At 56.2% G+C, this 15,225-nt stretch overlaps 1 protein-coding gene across 3 annotated transcripts in view; it reads left to right on the top strand.

Moving 5' to 3' along the window:
* Positions 1-14,858, top strand: part of LOC102567264 (myosin-IIIb) — a 38,653-nt gene extending 23,795 nt beyond the window's left edge. For all 3 annotated transcript variants that reach the window (XM_059725442.1, XM_059725443.1, XM_059725441.1), the window contains 11 exons: positions 123-170; positions 6,805-6,852; positions 7,768-7,859; positions 8,459-8,590; positions 9,106-9,230; positions 9,380-9,567; positions 11,382-11,471; positions 12,321-12,486; positions 12,887-13,189; positions 13,796-13,885; positions 14,554-14,858. In XM_059725442.1, the coding sequence (XP_059581425.1) occupies positions 123-170; positions 6,805-6,852; positions 7,768-7,859; positions 8,459-8,590; positions 9,106-9,230; positions 9,380-9,567; positions 11,382-11,471; positions 12,321-12,486; positions 12,887-13,189; positions 13,796-13,855 (1,252 nt within the window). In that variant the 3' untranslated portion in view covers positions 13,856-13,885; positions 14,554-14,858. The remainder of the gene's footprint in view (positions 1-122; positions 171-6,804; positions 6,853-7,767; positions 7,860-8,458; positions 8,591-9,105; positions 9,231-9,379; positions 9,568-11,381; positions 11,472-12,320; positions 12,487-12,886; positions 13,190-13,795; positions 13,886-14,553) is intronic.
* Positions 14,859-15,225: the final 367 nt, after the last annotated feature.

The following is a 15,225-nucleotide window of genomic DNA, read 5'->3' as shown; positions in this document are numbered from 1 at the left end:
GAGGTGGGGGGGGGGGGGAGGGGGGAGACACAGACTGGGGGGGACACACCACCCTCCTTGCTGTGCTACTGAATCAGCCCAGGGAGTCAGGGGTTTGCATCTTACAGGATTGTTTCTGGCAGGTACCGAATCCTCCTGATCAAGCCGGATGCTGATCTTTCGAAGGAGAGGTAAGGACTTGGCTCTTACCTGCAGGTCACCAACAGGACTGGGGCTTTCTGAAGCATGAGCCTTGCCAGATGGACTTTGCTGCGTTGTGCTGCTGGGTGGCCTGTGGTAGGGGAACCGGGTAGGAAGGACTGGGTGGAGGGGTCTGGCGCAAGAGTCAGAAGACCTGGTTACTTGGAGAGAAAAGGGCAGCAGGGCAGAGCCTGCAATCGGAGGCAGGTAGCGGAGAAAGGGTTAGCTACAGGGCAGTAAGCAGCCAGGTGGAGGGACTGTAGCGCTGCAGCTAATTGCTTGAAAGCTAGCCACACAGCTATAGGCCCACAGGATAGAGCCTCAGGCAGGTGAGGGAAGCAACTGCAGCCCCATTGGGCAAGCTGCAGCAAATGAGACAGATTACCCACTGGGCCTGGGGAAATGCACCTGTGGCCTTGGGAAGGCACTGCCTGGAAGGGTGGAGCTCGGGATATAAGCCCCGGCTCCTGTGTCAAAGGAAACAGAAGGCCCAGGCTTTGGGAAAGAGAGGAGCTCCTGCCAGCCCAGGCCATCAGGGAGAAGAAGCTGCAGGCTGGGAAAGGTAACCTAGGGTGGTGGGTCTCAATCTTGTTGAATTCAAGGCACTCCTCAGCAGACTGGAGATGTTCAAGATGAGCTTGTACAGCTGCTGATTAAGGATGATCTAGGTGTAGCAATGCCTGCGCTCTGCTAGGGGGATTTCCTAGGCTTCTGGGCTGTGCTGGTTGCCCCCCACCCCCTTTCTGCTCCATGTGTCAGGGGGCTTTTCAGTCTCCCCCAGAGGCACTGGTGCTGCTGCATTCCAGGCTGGGGATGGGGACCGGGCTGTGCCAATGTTCCTGCTGGCACCAACCCTGCAAGGTCCTGGCTAGAGGGTCTTGCCTCTGTGCTCAGGCACAGACCGATGCTGCACTGGGGCAGGAAAAAAATGTTCCCTTTGGTCAGACTTGTCTGGACTGGGGGTGGGGGGGCTGCCTTCCCCTGCAGCCTCTGCCTGGGATGTCTTGAGCATATATTAACCTCTTACAGAAGCAGGATGTTGGCTGCTGTGGCCCCCTACTTTACCTGTGGCAGGTTAGAGTGTTAGGTCTGGGCTGTGTCAGGGTGATTCATTTTGCTCAGAGGTTGGACAGTGAGTTTGGGCGATTTGGACAGGGCTGATCCTGCTTTAGGAGGTCTCTGCCAGCCCCACATCTCTCCCAATTCTATGAACAGAGCAGTTCTATTGCAAAGAACTCAGGAAGACTGCAACAGGACAGAATGGTTTTAACTCTCTGAATTCCTATTGAAATGTTTGGGTTTATCTTGTGAATCATGTTGGCACACCTGGCAGTGCCAATATTGTGTAGTACCCCATGGCACTCTTGAAAGAGTCTCAAGATCCTCTCCTGGTTGACAATAGCTTCCCTAGAGGCTGGGAGGGGGCCAATGGATTTGGATGAGGTTTTGCAGTGAAGTAGCGATGCAGACTGGGGTTTAAGTACTTTAACTGGAAGCCGTTTGCTGATGTTTGTGCATGGCTTGGAGGCCACACAGCAGGGTGCCTGGGGCACTCCCTGCCTTGAGCCCTGCCCTGGGAACTAGGGCTGTGTGAAGCTTCACCAGCTGTTTTGTTTCGACTCATTTTGAGCTCAAAACAGTGAAACTGAAATGAAATGGAGGGCTTCGAAACAGCCCCAAAATGAAACGAGGGCAGTTGAAACGCTTTGAAAGTTTCAAAACGTTTCAAGTTTTGAAACTGAAGCTGGGCTTTCCTGCAGGGAAACAGAAAGTAAGGAGAGGGAGGGGGAAGAGAGGGGAAGGACTGCTCTCATATTGACTGTGTAGCTGGCCAGTGACTGTGATCATTCCCTGAGGTCCCTTCCAATCCTAATGCTCTGGGGGAGGGATGGAAAAACAGCATTCAAGGCAGCATTGTTTGAAATGGCCTGCTTTCCGCCTTGGGGTCAGTTATTGAGCTATTTTCCAGCAGCTCAGCAGTGTCAGACGACAAAGGCTACCATTCATTTCCTGCTTGCTAGCCTAGCAAGAGGGATTTTGGAATATCTTTTTCTTTCTTCTACACGCTTTTATTTTATTATTCTATTCATTGATTTATTCTTTTCAATTTTATAATTCTATTGGATAGGATTACACTATAGAATTTAGTTTATATAGGAAAGGAAATACATTTATATTTGATTTCTATACATTTAAAGCTTGCAGCATACATACATCATTATAGAATTTATATAGAAAGGGAGATGCATTTGTTTTCTATACATACCTTGCAGCACACACACATACATTATCAAATTTATATAGGAAGAGAGATATACTGTATTTGTTTTTATACCTTTATAGTTTGCACCACACATACATTATAGAATTTATATAGGAAGGAAGTCATATTTATATTTGTTTTTATACATTTATAGTTTCTTTGCACCCACACACACTATTGAATTGATATAGGAAGCAAGACACATTATATTTGGTTTTATACGTTTATAGTTTCTTCTTTGCACCCACCCACACACACTATTGAATTTATATAGGAATGTGAATAAATGTATATATTTGTAGAAAAGCAAGACATGAAAACCACCATGAAGCGTGGTGGAAAGGCAGGTGGTGGCAAGACTTCAGGGAGGAGCGGAAGAGGGGGTTGAGGGAGAGGTGTAAGTTTGCCACCCTCCAAGCTGAGTCGCAGCCTCTTTCCTCCAGGTAGAAGGGATGAGGCTTCCACAAACAGCAAGGAGAGGGGAGCAGTGCCAGTGCCACTGCCTGTGCCTGAGACTGCATCCCCTCCATGAGCAGCAGCCATAGACCCCCCCACCCATGGCAACAAGAAGCAGCAGCACCAGCATAACAGCTTCCTCCACCCCCATTTTACTTCCCATGCTGAGCCTTCCAGTACCAGAGGAAGAGCTAGAGCTGGATCTGGATCTCAGTGCCCTAATAAAGGAGATTCTGGGGAAGGAGGCAAAATCATCCAAGTTTGTGCTCCACACCCCTCAAGTTTCCCCTAGAGCCCTTCCTCGAGGTCACCAAGACCATCAGCACTGGTGATACTCTCCTTAGCCAGGTGATCCCCATAGTGAAGGAACTTCAGAGCCAAATGGAGAGCTTCCAGGGCATCAATGTTCCTGGCTGGGGCAAGCCGCTGTCACCAGACATGCAGGCACTGGTGAGGTGGCTGAAGGAAGACGGGGATTCCCTGTCCTATGCTAGCATGCCATCCACCAGCCAGTCTTCTCCTCCACCACAGGCTCTGCCAATGTGGGCAAAGGGCATGGCTTCCATGGGGGGGGCATCCAGAGGCACCAGATCCCACCATCAGGCAGGTAGTGCTCAGGTCTTGGTGGCCGCCTATGTCACCGAGGACGTGAAGCCACTGCTGTGCGACCCCTTGGCCTACTGGGCAAGCTGTGGCCGGATCTGGCCGTGGTTGCGTACGAAAATCTGTTCTGTCCACTGACCAGTGTGCCAAGCGAGAGGGTGTTCAGCATTGCTGGGGATGTTGTGACACCCCACCGTACCTGCTTGGATCCTGGTTTGGTAGAGCAGCTGGTGTTCTTCAAGGTGAACCTCCCACTGCTGAGGTTCCCCAAGCTCTAGGTGCAGATGGAGTGAATGCCACCCTCTTCACTCCATCGTACCTATTTCCTTTTTAATTTTTTTTTAAACCATTTAATGCCCCGGTCTCAGAGCTGGAGAGGGCACTCACTGCATCATCAGCCAGCAGGGGAAGAACACATCCTGCTGAGGTTCTGTGCCAGGACAAATGTGAAGGTATGGGCTGGGGCTTTGAGGAAGGAGGAAGCCCCAGGTCCTGGGCATGACCACTAAAACTGCACTCTGCCAGGGTCAGGGAGGCCTGGTGGGACTGCTAGTGGTGCAGCAGCCCCAGAAAATGCCAGGACTGAGGATTCCTTTGCTGAAAGGCATGTAGGAGGCACCATAACCTCCAGCTACCACACACACACACACACACACACACACACACACACACACACACACACAGAGAGTGTGTCACATCTTTGACAGGCCTGCGGCTTGCTGGTTGCAGTGGAGTTGTGAGGCTCTCAGCTTAGTTGCCTGGGATGCCAGCTTTTGGGTTGAAAAACCCTTTGTTAGGCTGAGTAAGCACATGCAGTTGGTGTGTCTGCTGGTCATGGATGGAAGGAATAGTAAAGAAGCCAGAGGCTGGCATGGCACTGGCTACAGGGTAGGACCCAGAGAGTTCTTGTGAACAGATCCGTGTCATCCTGGTGCGAAGTGGCCAGTGGTGTCCCTCAGGCGTCTGTGCTTGGACCAGTGTTTTTCAACATCTTTCTCAATGATTTGGATGGGGGAATGAAAAGCTTGCTGGCCAAGTTCACGGACGACACCAAGTTATGGGGCAGTGTGGTCACACCAGAAGATAGGTTGCAGTTACAGGTGGACCTGGACAGACTTGAGAATTGGGCAGACCAGAGCCAGATGAAGTTTAACACTTCCAAGTGTAAGGTGCTCCATCTGGGGGCAAACAACCCTCAACATACATACATACAGGCTCGGTGGTGACAGCTAGCCTTGCACCATGGCCAAAAGGAACCTGGGGTAATTCATAGATTCTTAGACATTAGGGCTGGAAGGGATCTCGAAAGATCATCGAGTCCAGCCCCCTGCCCCAGGGGCAGGAAGTCAGCTAGGGGTCATAGCATCCCAGCAAGATAAACATCCAAGTGTCTTTTGAAGTTGTTCAAAGTAGGTGCTTGAACTGCCTCCGGCTGCAGTCTATTCCAAACCTTGGGGGCTCGGACAGTAAAGAAGTTCTTCCTTATGTCCAGCCTGAAATGGTCATGGAGGAGTTTGTGACCATTTGACCTTGTTATCCCTTGGGGCGCTCTGGTGAACAAACGTTCCCCCAGATACTGGTGAGCACCCCTGATAAACTTATAGGTGGCCATCAGATCACCCCTGAGCCTGCGCTTTTCCAAGCTGAAGGGTCCCATGGCTCTCAGCCTGTCATCGTAGGGTCTGCTTCCCTGACCTCTGATCATGCGCGTGGCTCTTCTCTGCACTCTCTCAAGCTTCTCCACATCCTTTTTGAATTGTGGAGCCCAAAACTGGACACAGTACTTCAGCTGCGGCCTCACTAAGGCCGAGTACAATGGGAGAATGACGTCCTGGGATTTGCTTGAGAAGCATCTGTGGATGCAAGCCCGTGTTTTGCTCACTTTACTAGCTACAGCATCACATTGAAGGCTCATGTTCATCTTGTGGTCATTCATGACCCCCAAGTCCCTTTCGTCCATAGTGCTAGCCAGCGTAGCACTGCCGAGCCTATAAGGATGCTGCAGGTTTTTCCTCCCAAGGTGAAGAACTTTGCATTTTTCGGTGTTAAACACCATCAGGTCCTCGTCTGCCCATTTCCTGTGCCTGTCAAGGTCAGCCTGGATCACCCGCCTGTCCTCAGGTGTGGACGCTTTACCCCAGAGTTTGGTGTCATCAGCAAACTTGGCCAAGCCGCTTCTGACACCAATGTCTACATCATTAATGAAGATGTTAAATAGTATAGGCCCTAGGACAGAGCCTCAAGGGACCCCACTGGTCACAGCGCACCACGATGATTGACTTCCATCAACCACCACCCTCTGGGTCCTACCACGGAGCCAATTCCCCAGCCAGCGGGTCGTGGCGAGGCCGAGGCCGTAGTTAGCCAGTTTTGCCAAGAGGTGATCATGGGATACCAGATCGAAGGCTTTTTTAAAGTCAAGATTTATGATATCAATCTCTGCTCCCTTGTCCAGGTGATAGGTCACCTGGTCATAAAAGGAAATAAGATTGGTCAAGCAAGACCTAGCCGCAACAAACCCGAGCTGACTATTCCTCAGGATGTTGCCGTCAGCCAGTCTGTTAAGAATGGCCTCTTTGATAATCTTTTCCAAGATCTTCCCTGGGATAGAGGTCAGGCTGATGGGCCTGTAGTTTGCCAGATTCACTTTCCTCCCTTTCTTGAAGATAGGCACCACACAGGCCTTCTTCCAGTCTTCGGGCACTTCACCAGAGTGCCAGGAGCTCTCGAAGATCCATGCCGGGGGCTGAGCTATGATGCTCTCCAGCTCCTTGAGTACCCTGGGTTGTAAACTGTCCGGGACGGCTGACTTGAAGGTGTGCAGCCGCTCAAGGTGTTCCTTCACGAGGTCAGAATTGATGGAGGGTAAGGAATCTCCCTTGCCCAGGCCTCTCTGTCCTGTAACGGGCAGGGCGCACCATGGGATTGGTGAAAAACCGACGCAAAGTACCCATTGTAACCCACTGAAAAACGGACGCAAAGTAATAATTGACCATCGCATGAATATGAGCTGAAATGGAATGGTGCTATTTTGCGCAGCCCTACTGGGAACCTTCCAGGCCGAGGAGTGGAAGGGAAAAAATCCCCAGCAGAAGCACTGTGGGTTTGGGAGGAGGAATGGGACGTGTTAGTGTCTCCAGGCCAGGGCCCTTGGTGACAAGCGACTGTGTAGCCCCTGTTCAGTGTGTCCTGCCATTTAGGAAGCAGCATAGAGGGGTGAGGGGTGCCTCTTCAGGGCCAGGGGCTGTTTTCACTGCACTGGCTGGAAATGGGCTTTTCACGGTTTTCTCTTCCTTTCTCAGCTGTTTAGAAATTTTGCAGAGCACGGAGCTGGCAGGCTGGAAGTGTGGGTAGGTATGAGGCTGCGTCCCTGAGGCAGGGCTGGGCTGACCTGACCCTGGCAGGGCTGGTGTTGGAATTCAAATGACCCAGTGAGTAATTCAACTAAAATACCATTATTAGATCCAGAGGTCAATAGTTGTACAGTTACTTTAAACAAACGCTTTAAAATACTGTAACAAAATGCTAAGTGTAGAGTAGATAGCAGTGATACAGTACTTATTAATGACCCACACCCATGTAGTAATTACAGTTCCAAGCAGTTGATCACAATGCTTACAACTGAGCTAGCAAGAGAGATTGCAGCTGTCCCACGCTGGCTGGCTCCAGAATATCAGCTCACACTAGCAAAGAATCCATCTTTCTTGCCTCTCTCTCATACCACCCCAGATTTCTCATTACATCACCCTCCTCTGAGTGCTAGAAATGGGTTAGAACCAGTCTAAACTTTTGGCAGACTAATCTTGTCATTCCCTATGCACAAAACCTTCCTTCTTCCATTGTTGATTCCTCCCTAGACCTCCTGGAGACAACTTCTCTGACACTGTGGCCTACCAATGTCCTTCCTATTGTTCACTCACCTTTTCTCCTGCTTTAGCACATCTCTGGCTTATCAGACTTTGTCCTGCCTTCATTAGCATGTTGAGTGTGCATGTTTGCATGTCCCAAATCACAGGTTCCTGAAATGATCCTGCTTGCACCCAATCTAGCAAAACATTTCCCCCTCCTGTTGCATAACTACAGTGCAGACCATGATTCCTGCAGTGGGGCTGCAGCATGGGAGTGAGGGTGGCCAGGGGCAGCACTGGCCAGGTCCCCACAGGCAGAAACCCTATGTGTCCCGGGGCACACTCTGGGGATGAGGCAATTGCGGGTGCTGGGATGGGCCATGCCTCACCCTATTGTCTCTCCTCTTGTCCCCTCAGGAAGTCCCGTCTCTTCTTCAAGTACTGGCACCAGGAGCAGTTGGCAAGGAGCATAGAGCACTTGGAAAAGGCAGCGGTCACCATCCAGAAGAGTGAGTGTGGTGTGTGGGGGCAGAAGGGCCTCATCCTCCTAGAGACCCTGTCAGACCAGGCCCAAGGGGCAGCTCCTCTCCAGTCCTCTTCCACCATGGGGACCCTCCTTAGCACCATAGGCACTGGGGCTGAGAAGCCTGGCCAGGCTCCATCCCTGCTTTCCCACCAGGGCCCCTATGGCATGACAGTGGGACAGGCAGGGTTGGGGTGGAGAGGGACAGTTTGAATGTGTGCCTGAGTTGGGAAGATTTGTTAGGGCCAGGGAGGGGCAGGGTGTCGGGTCCACTCCACAGCCAGTTCTTTCGTGCCTGAGGCACGGAGGCACTGACCACAAGCTTCGCTCTGGAGCATCAGAAGCACTGAGGTGCTCTGGGCCCAGGCCAAGGTCTGGATCGAGACGTTAAACTTGGCTTGAAATCTGCTGGGAAGCCATTGAGACCTGACAGTGCTGAGTGCCACAGCACCCAGCATGGAGCAGGGATGGGCTCAGCCTTCGCACCCACAGAGCTCCCAGAGTGCTGGTACACCATGCGTGGAGGTGCTGCCACTGCCCAGGAGCTATGGACAGCGCTTCTGACTGCCACGTCTCTCTGGGCAGCCTATAGGGGATTCTGCTGCCGGAGGAGCTACCGAGTACTGGTGGCCGAGCGGACTGCTCAGGCACGGCGGCTGCATGAGGCAGCAGAGAGGGAAAGGAACAGGCAGGTTGAGATGGAGGCCCAGGCTCCTGGTGAGTAGCTCAGGCCTGCCCTTTCCTTCCTGGGGATTGACTGCTTACTCAGAGCTCAGCCTGGCTGCCTTACTCCCCGCCTTCCTTGCCATCCTGTGTGGTGGGGGGAGGAAGGGGGCATCGGCGTCACTGCCTCCTCCAGCCTTAGCCCCAGCTCTCCCCACTTTGGAAATGCAGCCCCCTTCCTAGGGGAACAGTACCTAAGCTGGGAAGGCCACATGCCCTGAGCTGGGATGGGAAAGGTGCCTCCTGGCCCCAGCGCTGTTAACCTCCCTGCCATGGGTGCATGGGGCAGAGACCCCTCTATGTCCTGCACCCTGGCTCCAGTGGGGCAGAGCTGAACCAGCCTCCATGGGGATGGGGGAGCATGGCGTGGAGCCCCTCATCCTGCAACAGTCCACTCTACTGTGCCCCGGGTGCGATGGGTGGCCCTGGTGTGTGCGCTCCCCCCTCAGAGTGATGCAGGCTCTTCTCCAGGGCCCCCACGAGCTATTGCTGCCTTCACCTCCCTGCAGAAACAGCTACCCCACCGGTCCCAGTGCCGCGGAGGAGACGTTTGCGGCCCCTGTCCCGTACTCGGGCTGCTGCTGACCTGCCACTGCAGCCCCCAATCCCACGTCCCCGCAGCAAGCTTACAGAGGTAACACCCTGGCACTGATCAGTGCCATCCCTAGGGAGCTGGGCTGCGCCCTGGCAGAAGGGACATGCGTGCAAGCTTTGCCATGGAGAAGGTAACTAGCTTCCTCCTGGCTCTCATGCCCTGCTCCCCTCTGCTTTCCTGTGCACCAGTCCACTCCCTTTGACAACTTCCTGCACACTGGACCCTGCCCCGCACTGGGGACAGCTGGAGATGAGGCAAAGAAGAGGCAGCTCAAGAGGGGAGCAACGTTGCGCTGGTTCCGGGAGACGCAGGCCCGGAAGGTGCTGCAGGACGACGGAGCCTTCCCCAGCTGGCTGCATGGAATGATCAGCAGGAGGTGGGTAGGGGGGCAGCTCCTTGAGAAGTTGGAGGGAGTGGGGCCTTCTTGCCCTGGTCATGAGCTCCTGCCTGTCTCAGCGATGTGCCTGGGACCAGGGCGCATGAGCTGGGCTAGCAGGACAAGGACCACGCCCCTGGAAGCAGTGATGCTGGGGATGCCAGGTCCGCACTGCAGCGCAAGCTAATGTGTGGTGAGCAGGGAGGTGACTTGGCCTCTGCAAGCAGCAGTGGCAAGGCTGAGGCTGGTCAGTGCAGCCTCTTTAGGCACCGTCGAGTAAAGGAATCTTGAAGCATTGGTGAGGGGTAAAGGGGAGTCAGGGACAATGATCTTAGGGCTGGAGAGAGAGCCTGAGACAGAGGGACAGGAGCATGTCAGCTGAATGGACCAGGTCTTTATTAGACGGAAGATGGGGGTGTGCCCAGATTACTGTCTGTGTACCTCTATACCTGGTTGTTGTGTGAGGGCTTGTTCCCACAGCACTTGAGAGCAGGTTAGATGTCTGCCTAGGAGGGTTCAGACGGGGTGATCCTGCCTGGTGCAAGGGGCTGGCAAAGTGTGACCTGCTGAGGGCCCTGCAGCCCAGCTGCTCTATGCTTCAAAGCCCAAGGGCTGGAAGCTGAAACCAGACGAGCTCAGATGAGCAGTTGGTGCCTGGTTTCTGGCGGCTGGTGTGGCTTACTCCCTGGAGCCAGATCCCACGGGGACATTGGGAAGCCCTGGAGATGGTTTAGCTCAGGGAGTCTTAGTTGAGGATTGTCGCATCTGGGGTGTGGCAGATCCCGTTAAGGGTGCTGTAGGCACTGCACAACATGTAGGCACCACTGCTAGGTGGACAGACACATGCACGGGATCGGCAGGATAAATCTGGAGATTTCACAGAGGAATCTAGGGCATCACAAGTGCCCTGCCCTGCCCTGGGCTTGTTCTTTGCAGCATAAGACTTGCTCTGTTACTTTGCTGTATTCAGAAGCAAATGGAAGCTCAGAGCTGGCATTTTTCGAGGGGGCCTCAAGTCCAAGGAAAGGGGCTAGAGCCCAGAAAGGGGGAGAAAGCACTGCTTTAGCTGAACGTGAGCTATTGGGCTAGTGCGGGAGTAATGGGGGTGTGGGGGATGGGCATTGTGCCCTGTGACACAGGATGGCAGACCACGGTCTCACGAGTCCTTTGGTCTCGGGCACCATGAATCTGTGGTGGCTGCTCTGGGTCTCTGTGGGGGCAGTGGGGTGGGCATCTCCCCGTGTTTCCTGTGGATGGAGCAGTCCTCACGGAGAGCCCAGGTTACATGTGGGTTTCAGTGGCTGACCTCCCTCCCTGATCTCTGCCCCAGGGTAGGGTTGCTGCTGATGCATGCAGTACCCAACCTGGGGTAGCAGGCAGGCGCTCGCTGCCCTCCGTGGCAGCTCCTCCTCCCACCAGGCCTGCAGCACCCATAGGGAGCGTGGCCTCCCACTGAACCCTCAGAGGCCTGTAGGGAGGCAGAGGGGAAGGGGCAGAGCTGGGATATCCCCCAGCACCTGGGCTGAGCAGCTGACCCAGAGCCACCCCCTGAGTGCAGCCCCAGACCCTCATCCTGCTCTCAGCCGCCCCTGCCTTGCTGGGGGATGGGGTCACTGCTGCACCTCTCTGACGCCAGGGTGGGTGCATGGCAAACCCATGCCTGAGCCAGGCAGATGGATTCCCACATCCCCCCCATACTCACGGAGGATGCCCTGGCTGGAGCAGGGGCCAGGACAGGCAGCTCCGGGGAGCGATAGTGCCCGGGGGCCCTGGCACGGGGCCCCTGCTCAGGGCACTATGCCTCTTGCTTTCAGGGAAGCAGAGAACTTGCTGATGGACAAGCCTCTGGGCTGCTTCCTGGTCCGGATCAGCCAGAGCCGGCCAGGCTACACCCTGACGTATAGGTATGGAGCCTACCCTGGCCCCGCTGCTAGGACTAGGTTGGGGATGGCATTAACGCAGATTCCGCCATGGGCTGAGTGCCATGCCTGGAGACCCTGGTCATGGGTGCTCTGGACACTGCTGGTTGGGGCTCTGGTGGGCTTGGGCACAGCGGGGTCCGTGGGTGTGCGCTGGCATGTACAGCACAGCAGGCAGGGCGGAGGGTGGTGCTGTTTGGGTAGGAAGCAGATGCTGCATCTGGGGCTGCCAGGGGCTTGGCTGGAGGACGGGCAGGAGGTGTCCACCTGAGCATGGGTGCCAGATGGGCCTAGCAGGGCAGAGTTGGGTGCTGGGCGTGGGACAGTGGGGTCTAGTGGGTGGAGCACCGGGCTGGCAGATGGTTGCCTGGGTTCCCTTCCATCTCTGTGCTGAGCACCCTTGTGGGTCTAGGTCAGGGGTGGGCAAAATGTGGCCCAGGGGCTGGATGCGGCCCACCAGGCCATTCTATCCAGCCTGCAGGGCCCTAAAAAATTTAGAAAATTAATATTTATCTGCCCGGGGCTGCCTGGCATGCAGCCCGTGATGGCTTGCCAACACTCAGTAAGTGGCCCTCTGCCCAAAAAAATTGCCTGCCCCTGGTCTAGGTTGAGGCCCCTTCCCTGTGGGCCCTGCCCTGTTCCCCCTCCCACACAAGTCACTTGTGTGCATCTGACTCCACGTCCAGGAGGCCTCAGGGCAGCAGCCTGGCTTCTGGCCAGGGCAGGACTGTAGCACAGCGCAGCACAGCTGAGGCCTGTCGAGGTTCAGGCCCAGGGTCATGGGTGAGTTAGTCTGTTTATCCATCTGTCCCTGCCTCTGTCCATCCTCCCCAGGGGCACGACCCGCTGCCGCCACTATATGATTGAGGTGCAGCCCAACGCCCGGTACGTCATCCTGGGTGAGGATCGGGCACACGCCTCACTCACTGATCTGGTCCGGTACCACCGCACTGTGGGCATCCAGCCCTTCTTGGAGACACTGACAGTGCCCTGCGGGCAGGTGGGTGACACCAGGGCAGGCAGGTGGGTGACCCTAGGGCAGGGCAGGTGCCTGGGCTGTGTCCTGCAGGCAGCTGACTTGCCATAGTGACATGTCCCTTGTCTATGAGCTGCTTAGGTGGCCCTGCTCCCCCTGTCCATGGCAGAACGCCAACCCCTGGGCATGCCACCGTGGGACTCTGTTGGGGCTTTGCCTGTCCACTGCAGCCCTGGCTGCCTGGGGGCTCTTGACACCCTGGCCCCTAATCGCTGTTAGTGGGAGCTGCCCCCGGCAGGGATGACGCATTCCCAGCCCCCATGGCGGTTCTGGCCCTGGAAGCTGTGGCCAGAGCCGTGGCCCCCACTGCCCTCCAGGGTCTGCAGGGACTCCGTGGCCGCTGACCTCTGCCTCTGTCCTGAAGGGTGATGGGAGCGCTGACTACGAGGAGCTGTGGTGCCTCACAATAGCCCCAGGCTCCGCAGGCCAGCAGAAGGAGCCCCCTCCTGAAGGGCACCCACCCACTGATGGCCGTGCCAGGCCTGTGGGCACTGCTGCCGCCATCCTCAAGCGCATGCAGCTGCAGAAGCCCCGGAGGTGCCAGGAGCCACCACCCGGCATGGAGGATGAGGGGGCCGAACTGTGCCTGGGTGAAGGGGAGCCGGCCCGGCGGGCCATCCCACGCCTCTACCCCTCTATTCGCCTGGCCATGCGGGAGATCCGCCAGGTGAGGAGGTTCATAGATTTCATAGATGTTTAGGTTTGGAAGGGACCTTAGTAGATCATTGAGTCCGACCCCATGCCCTGGGCAGGAAAGAGCGTAGTGGTCAGAGGACCCCAGCCAGGTGCTTGTCCAGTCTCCTCTTAAGGATCTCCAGGGTAGGGGAGAGCACCACCTCCCTTGGAAGCCCGTTCCAGATTCTGGTAACCCTTACTGTGAAGAAGTTCTTCCTGATGTCCAACCTAAATCTGCTCTCTGTCACTTTGTGGCCATTGTTTCTAGTAACTCCAAGGGATGCGCTGGTAAACAGAATATCTCCTATTCCTTGCTGTCCTCCCATGACAAATGTGTAGATGCCACTAGACCCCCTCGAAGCCTTCTCTTGAAGAGGCTGAAAAGATCCAGGTCCCTCAATCTCTCCTTGTAGGACCTTACCTGCAGGCCCCTAACCGTATGTGTAGCCCTCCTCTGGACCCTCTGAAGGTTATGCACATCCATCTTGAAGTGTGGCAAAACTGACTCCTGCAGGGCCTTGGGAAGGAGCAGGGAGGGACTGCAATGCCTGGTCCCTGCCGTTGGTCCCTGACATGGTGTCTCTGCTTGGCCCCGCAGCTCTCGTCCGGGCCCTCCGACAGCACCTGGGCGGAGCTGCTGTCCAGCCCCCAGCACTGAGGGTGGCTGGGCCCTGGCAGGAGCAGAGAGGTAAGAGCCGGGGTGTGTGAAGGCTGCCGGAGCCCCATCCCTCTTCTGCCTCCTCTAGATCAGAGTGGGGACAGAGGAGGGGAGCTGCTGGCCTGACGGCCCTGTGCTCTGTGCCACAGAGACCAGGGATGAGCTGGGGGTGGGCTGGACTGTCAGGAGGTTGGTCCTATCTCTGGAGAGGCAGGGGCCTGCCCAGCCCGAGGAGTTGCGAGGTTGGTCCTAACTGGGGCTACCGTAAACTCAGCTGTTCTCTTTGGGCCTGGGACCTGCAGCAGGGACACAGCAGTGATGCCCGGAGTCTGGGACCAGCCCGGCTCTGCTGCCCCAGCCCCAGGTTGGGTTTCGGGACTCCTCTGTCCTCACAGGCCGCCCGTAGCTAGGTCAGGCTGATTCAGCAATGAGGGGAAGGAGGCAGGCAGGGGGGTCCTGGGCTCTGGCACGTCCCCCAGGCCTGGCTCTGATGCCCTGGGCATGCCATGAGAGGCCCTGCTGTGCCCCTGGGCCACCCCAATGCAGAGCTCTCCAGGCTGGCTGTGCTGGTGCTCCATGTGCTGCACCCACGGTGCCTGTCCTGTACCATGTGCACAGCCCTGTCAGCTGTCAGGGCTGGGGCCATTAGGTGCAGTCTCTCGACCCTCCCTGAGCCTTACTCCCTGCCTCTCTTACAGGCAGACCCTGCTCAGCCCATGCTCCAGCATTACAGGGCCACGTGCCAAGTAGGAACACCAGCAAGATGCAGCCTCTTCTGTGGGGATGGGCCCGTGCCGTGCCTCTGATTGAGCCAGGGAGAAGAGCTCTGCGGCCAGGCTGCTGTTGGGACGCTGCGTGCATCTGCAAGCCATTAGGGAGGAGGAGAGGGCAAGAGCTGAAGGCCTGGGGCAGCCCTGGGGAGAGGAGGGGAGAGAATGTGTGCCCTGCCCCTCCTCGCACCGGATGTGCCCTCACAATTAGAGCCCTCGTTGTCAGCCCTTGCCCTCCTTGTCCTGTCTGTGCCTCGTTGGGGCGGGTGTGGGACAAAGCAGGGCGTGCACAGTGTCCCGAGGCAGGGTCCGAGGGGCTGGGCAGCTCCCTCATCTCCAGCTCCCCCGCACTTCATCTGCTGACGGTGACAAGACTCTGTGGCTCAGCCGCTCTCTGCCCGTGGGGACCGTGGGGTACTCGGGGCTGCCTGAGACCAGAGCCCGTGCAGCAGCAGTGATCGATGGCTGGGGCCGAGGTTTGTGCTGGTGGCACTGTGGAGACCGTGTCCTGTCGCTGAGAGGGGCCAGGCTTGTGCGAGGCCAGGCTCTCTGCACGCTGTTGTGGGGCTGGAGCCCACAGCCACAGCCAAGCTGCCCTTC

The sequence above is a fragment of the Alligator mississippiensis genome, chromosome 3 (genome assembly GCF_030867095.1).
Source record: "Alligator mississippiensis isolate rAllMis1 chromosome 3, rAllMis1, whole genome shotgun sequence".
NCBI classification, from domain to species: domain Eukaryota; kingdom Metazoa; phylum Chordata; order Crocodylia; family Alligatoridae; genus Alligator; species Alligator mississippiensis.
Note: the sequence above shows the minus strand (reverse complement) of the source record. Positions and strands in the feature narration are given on the sequence as shown.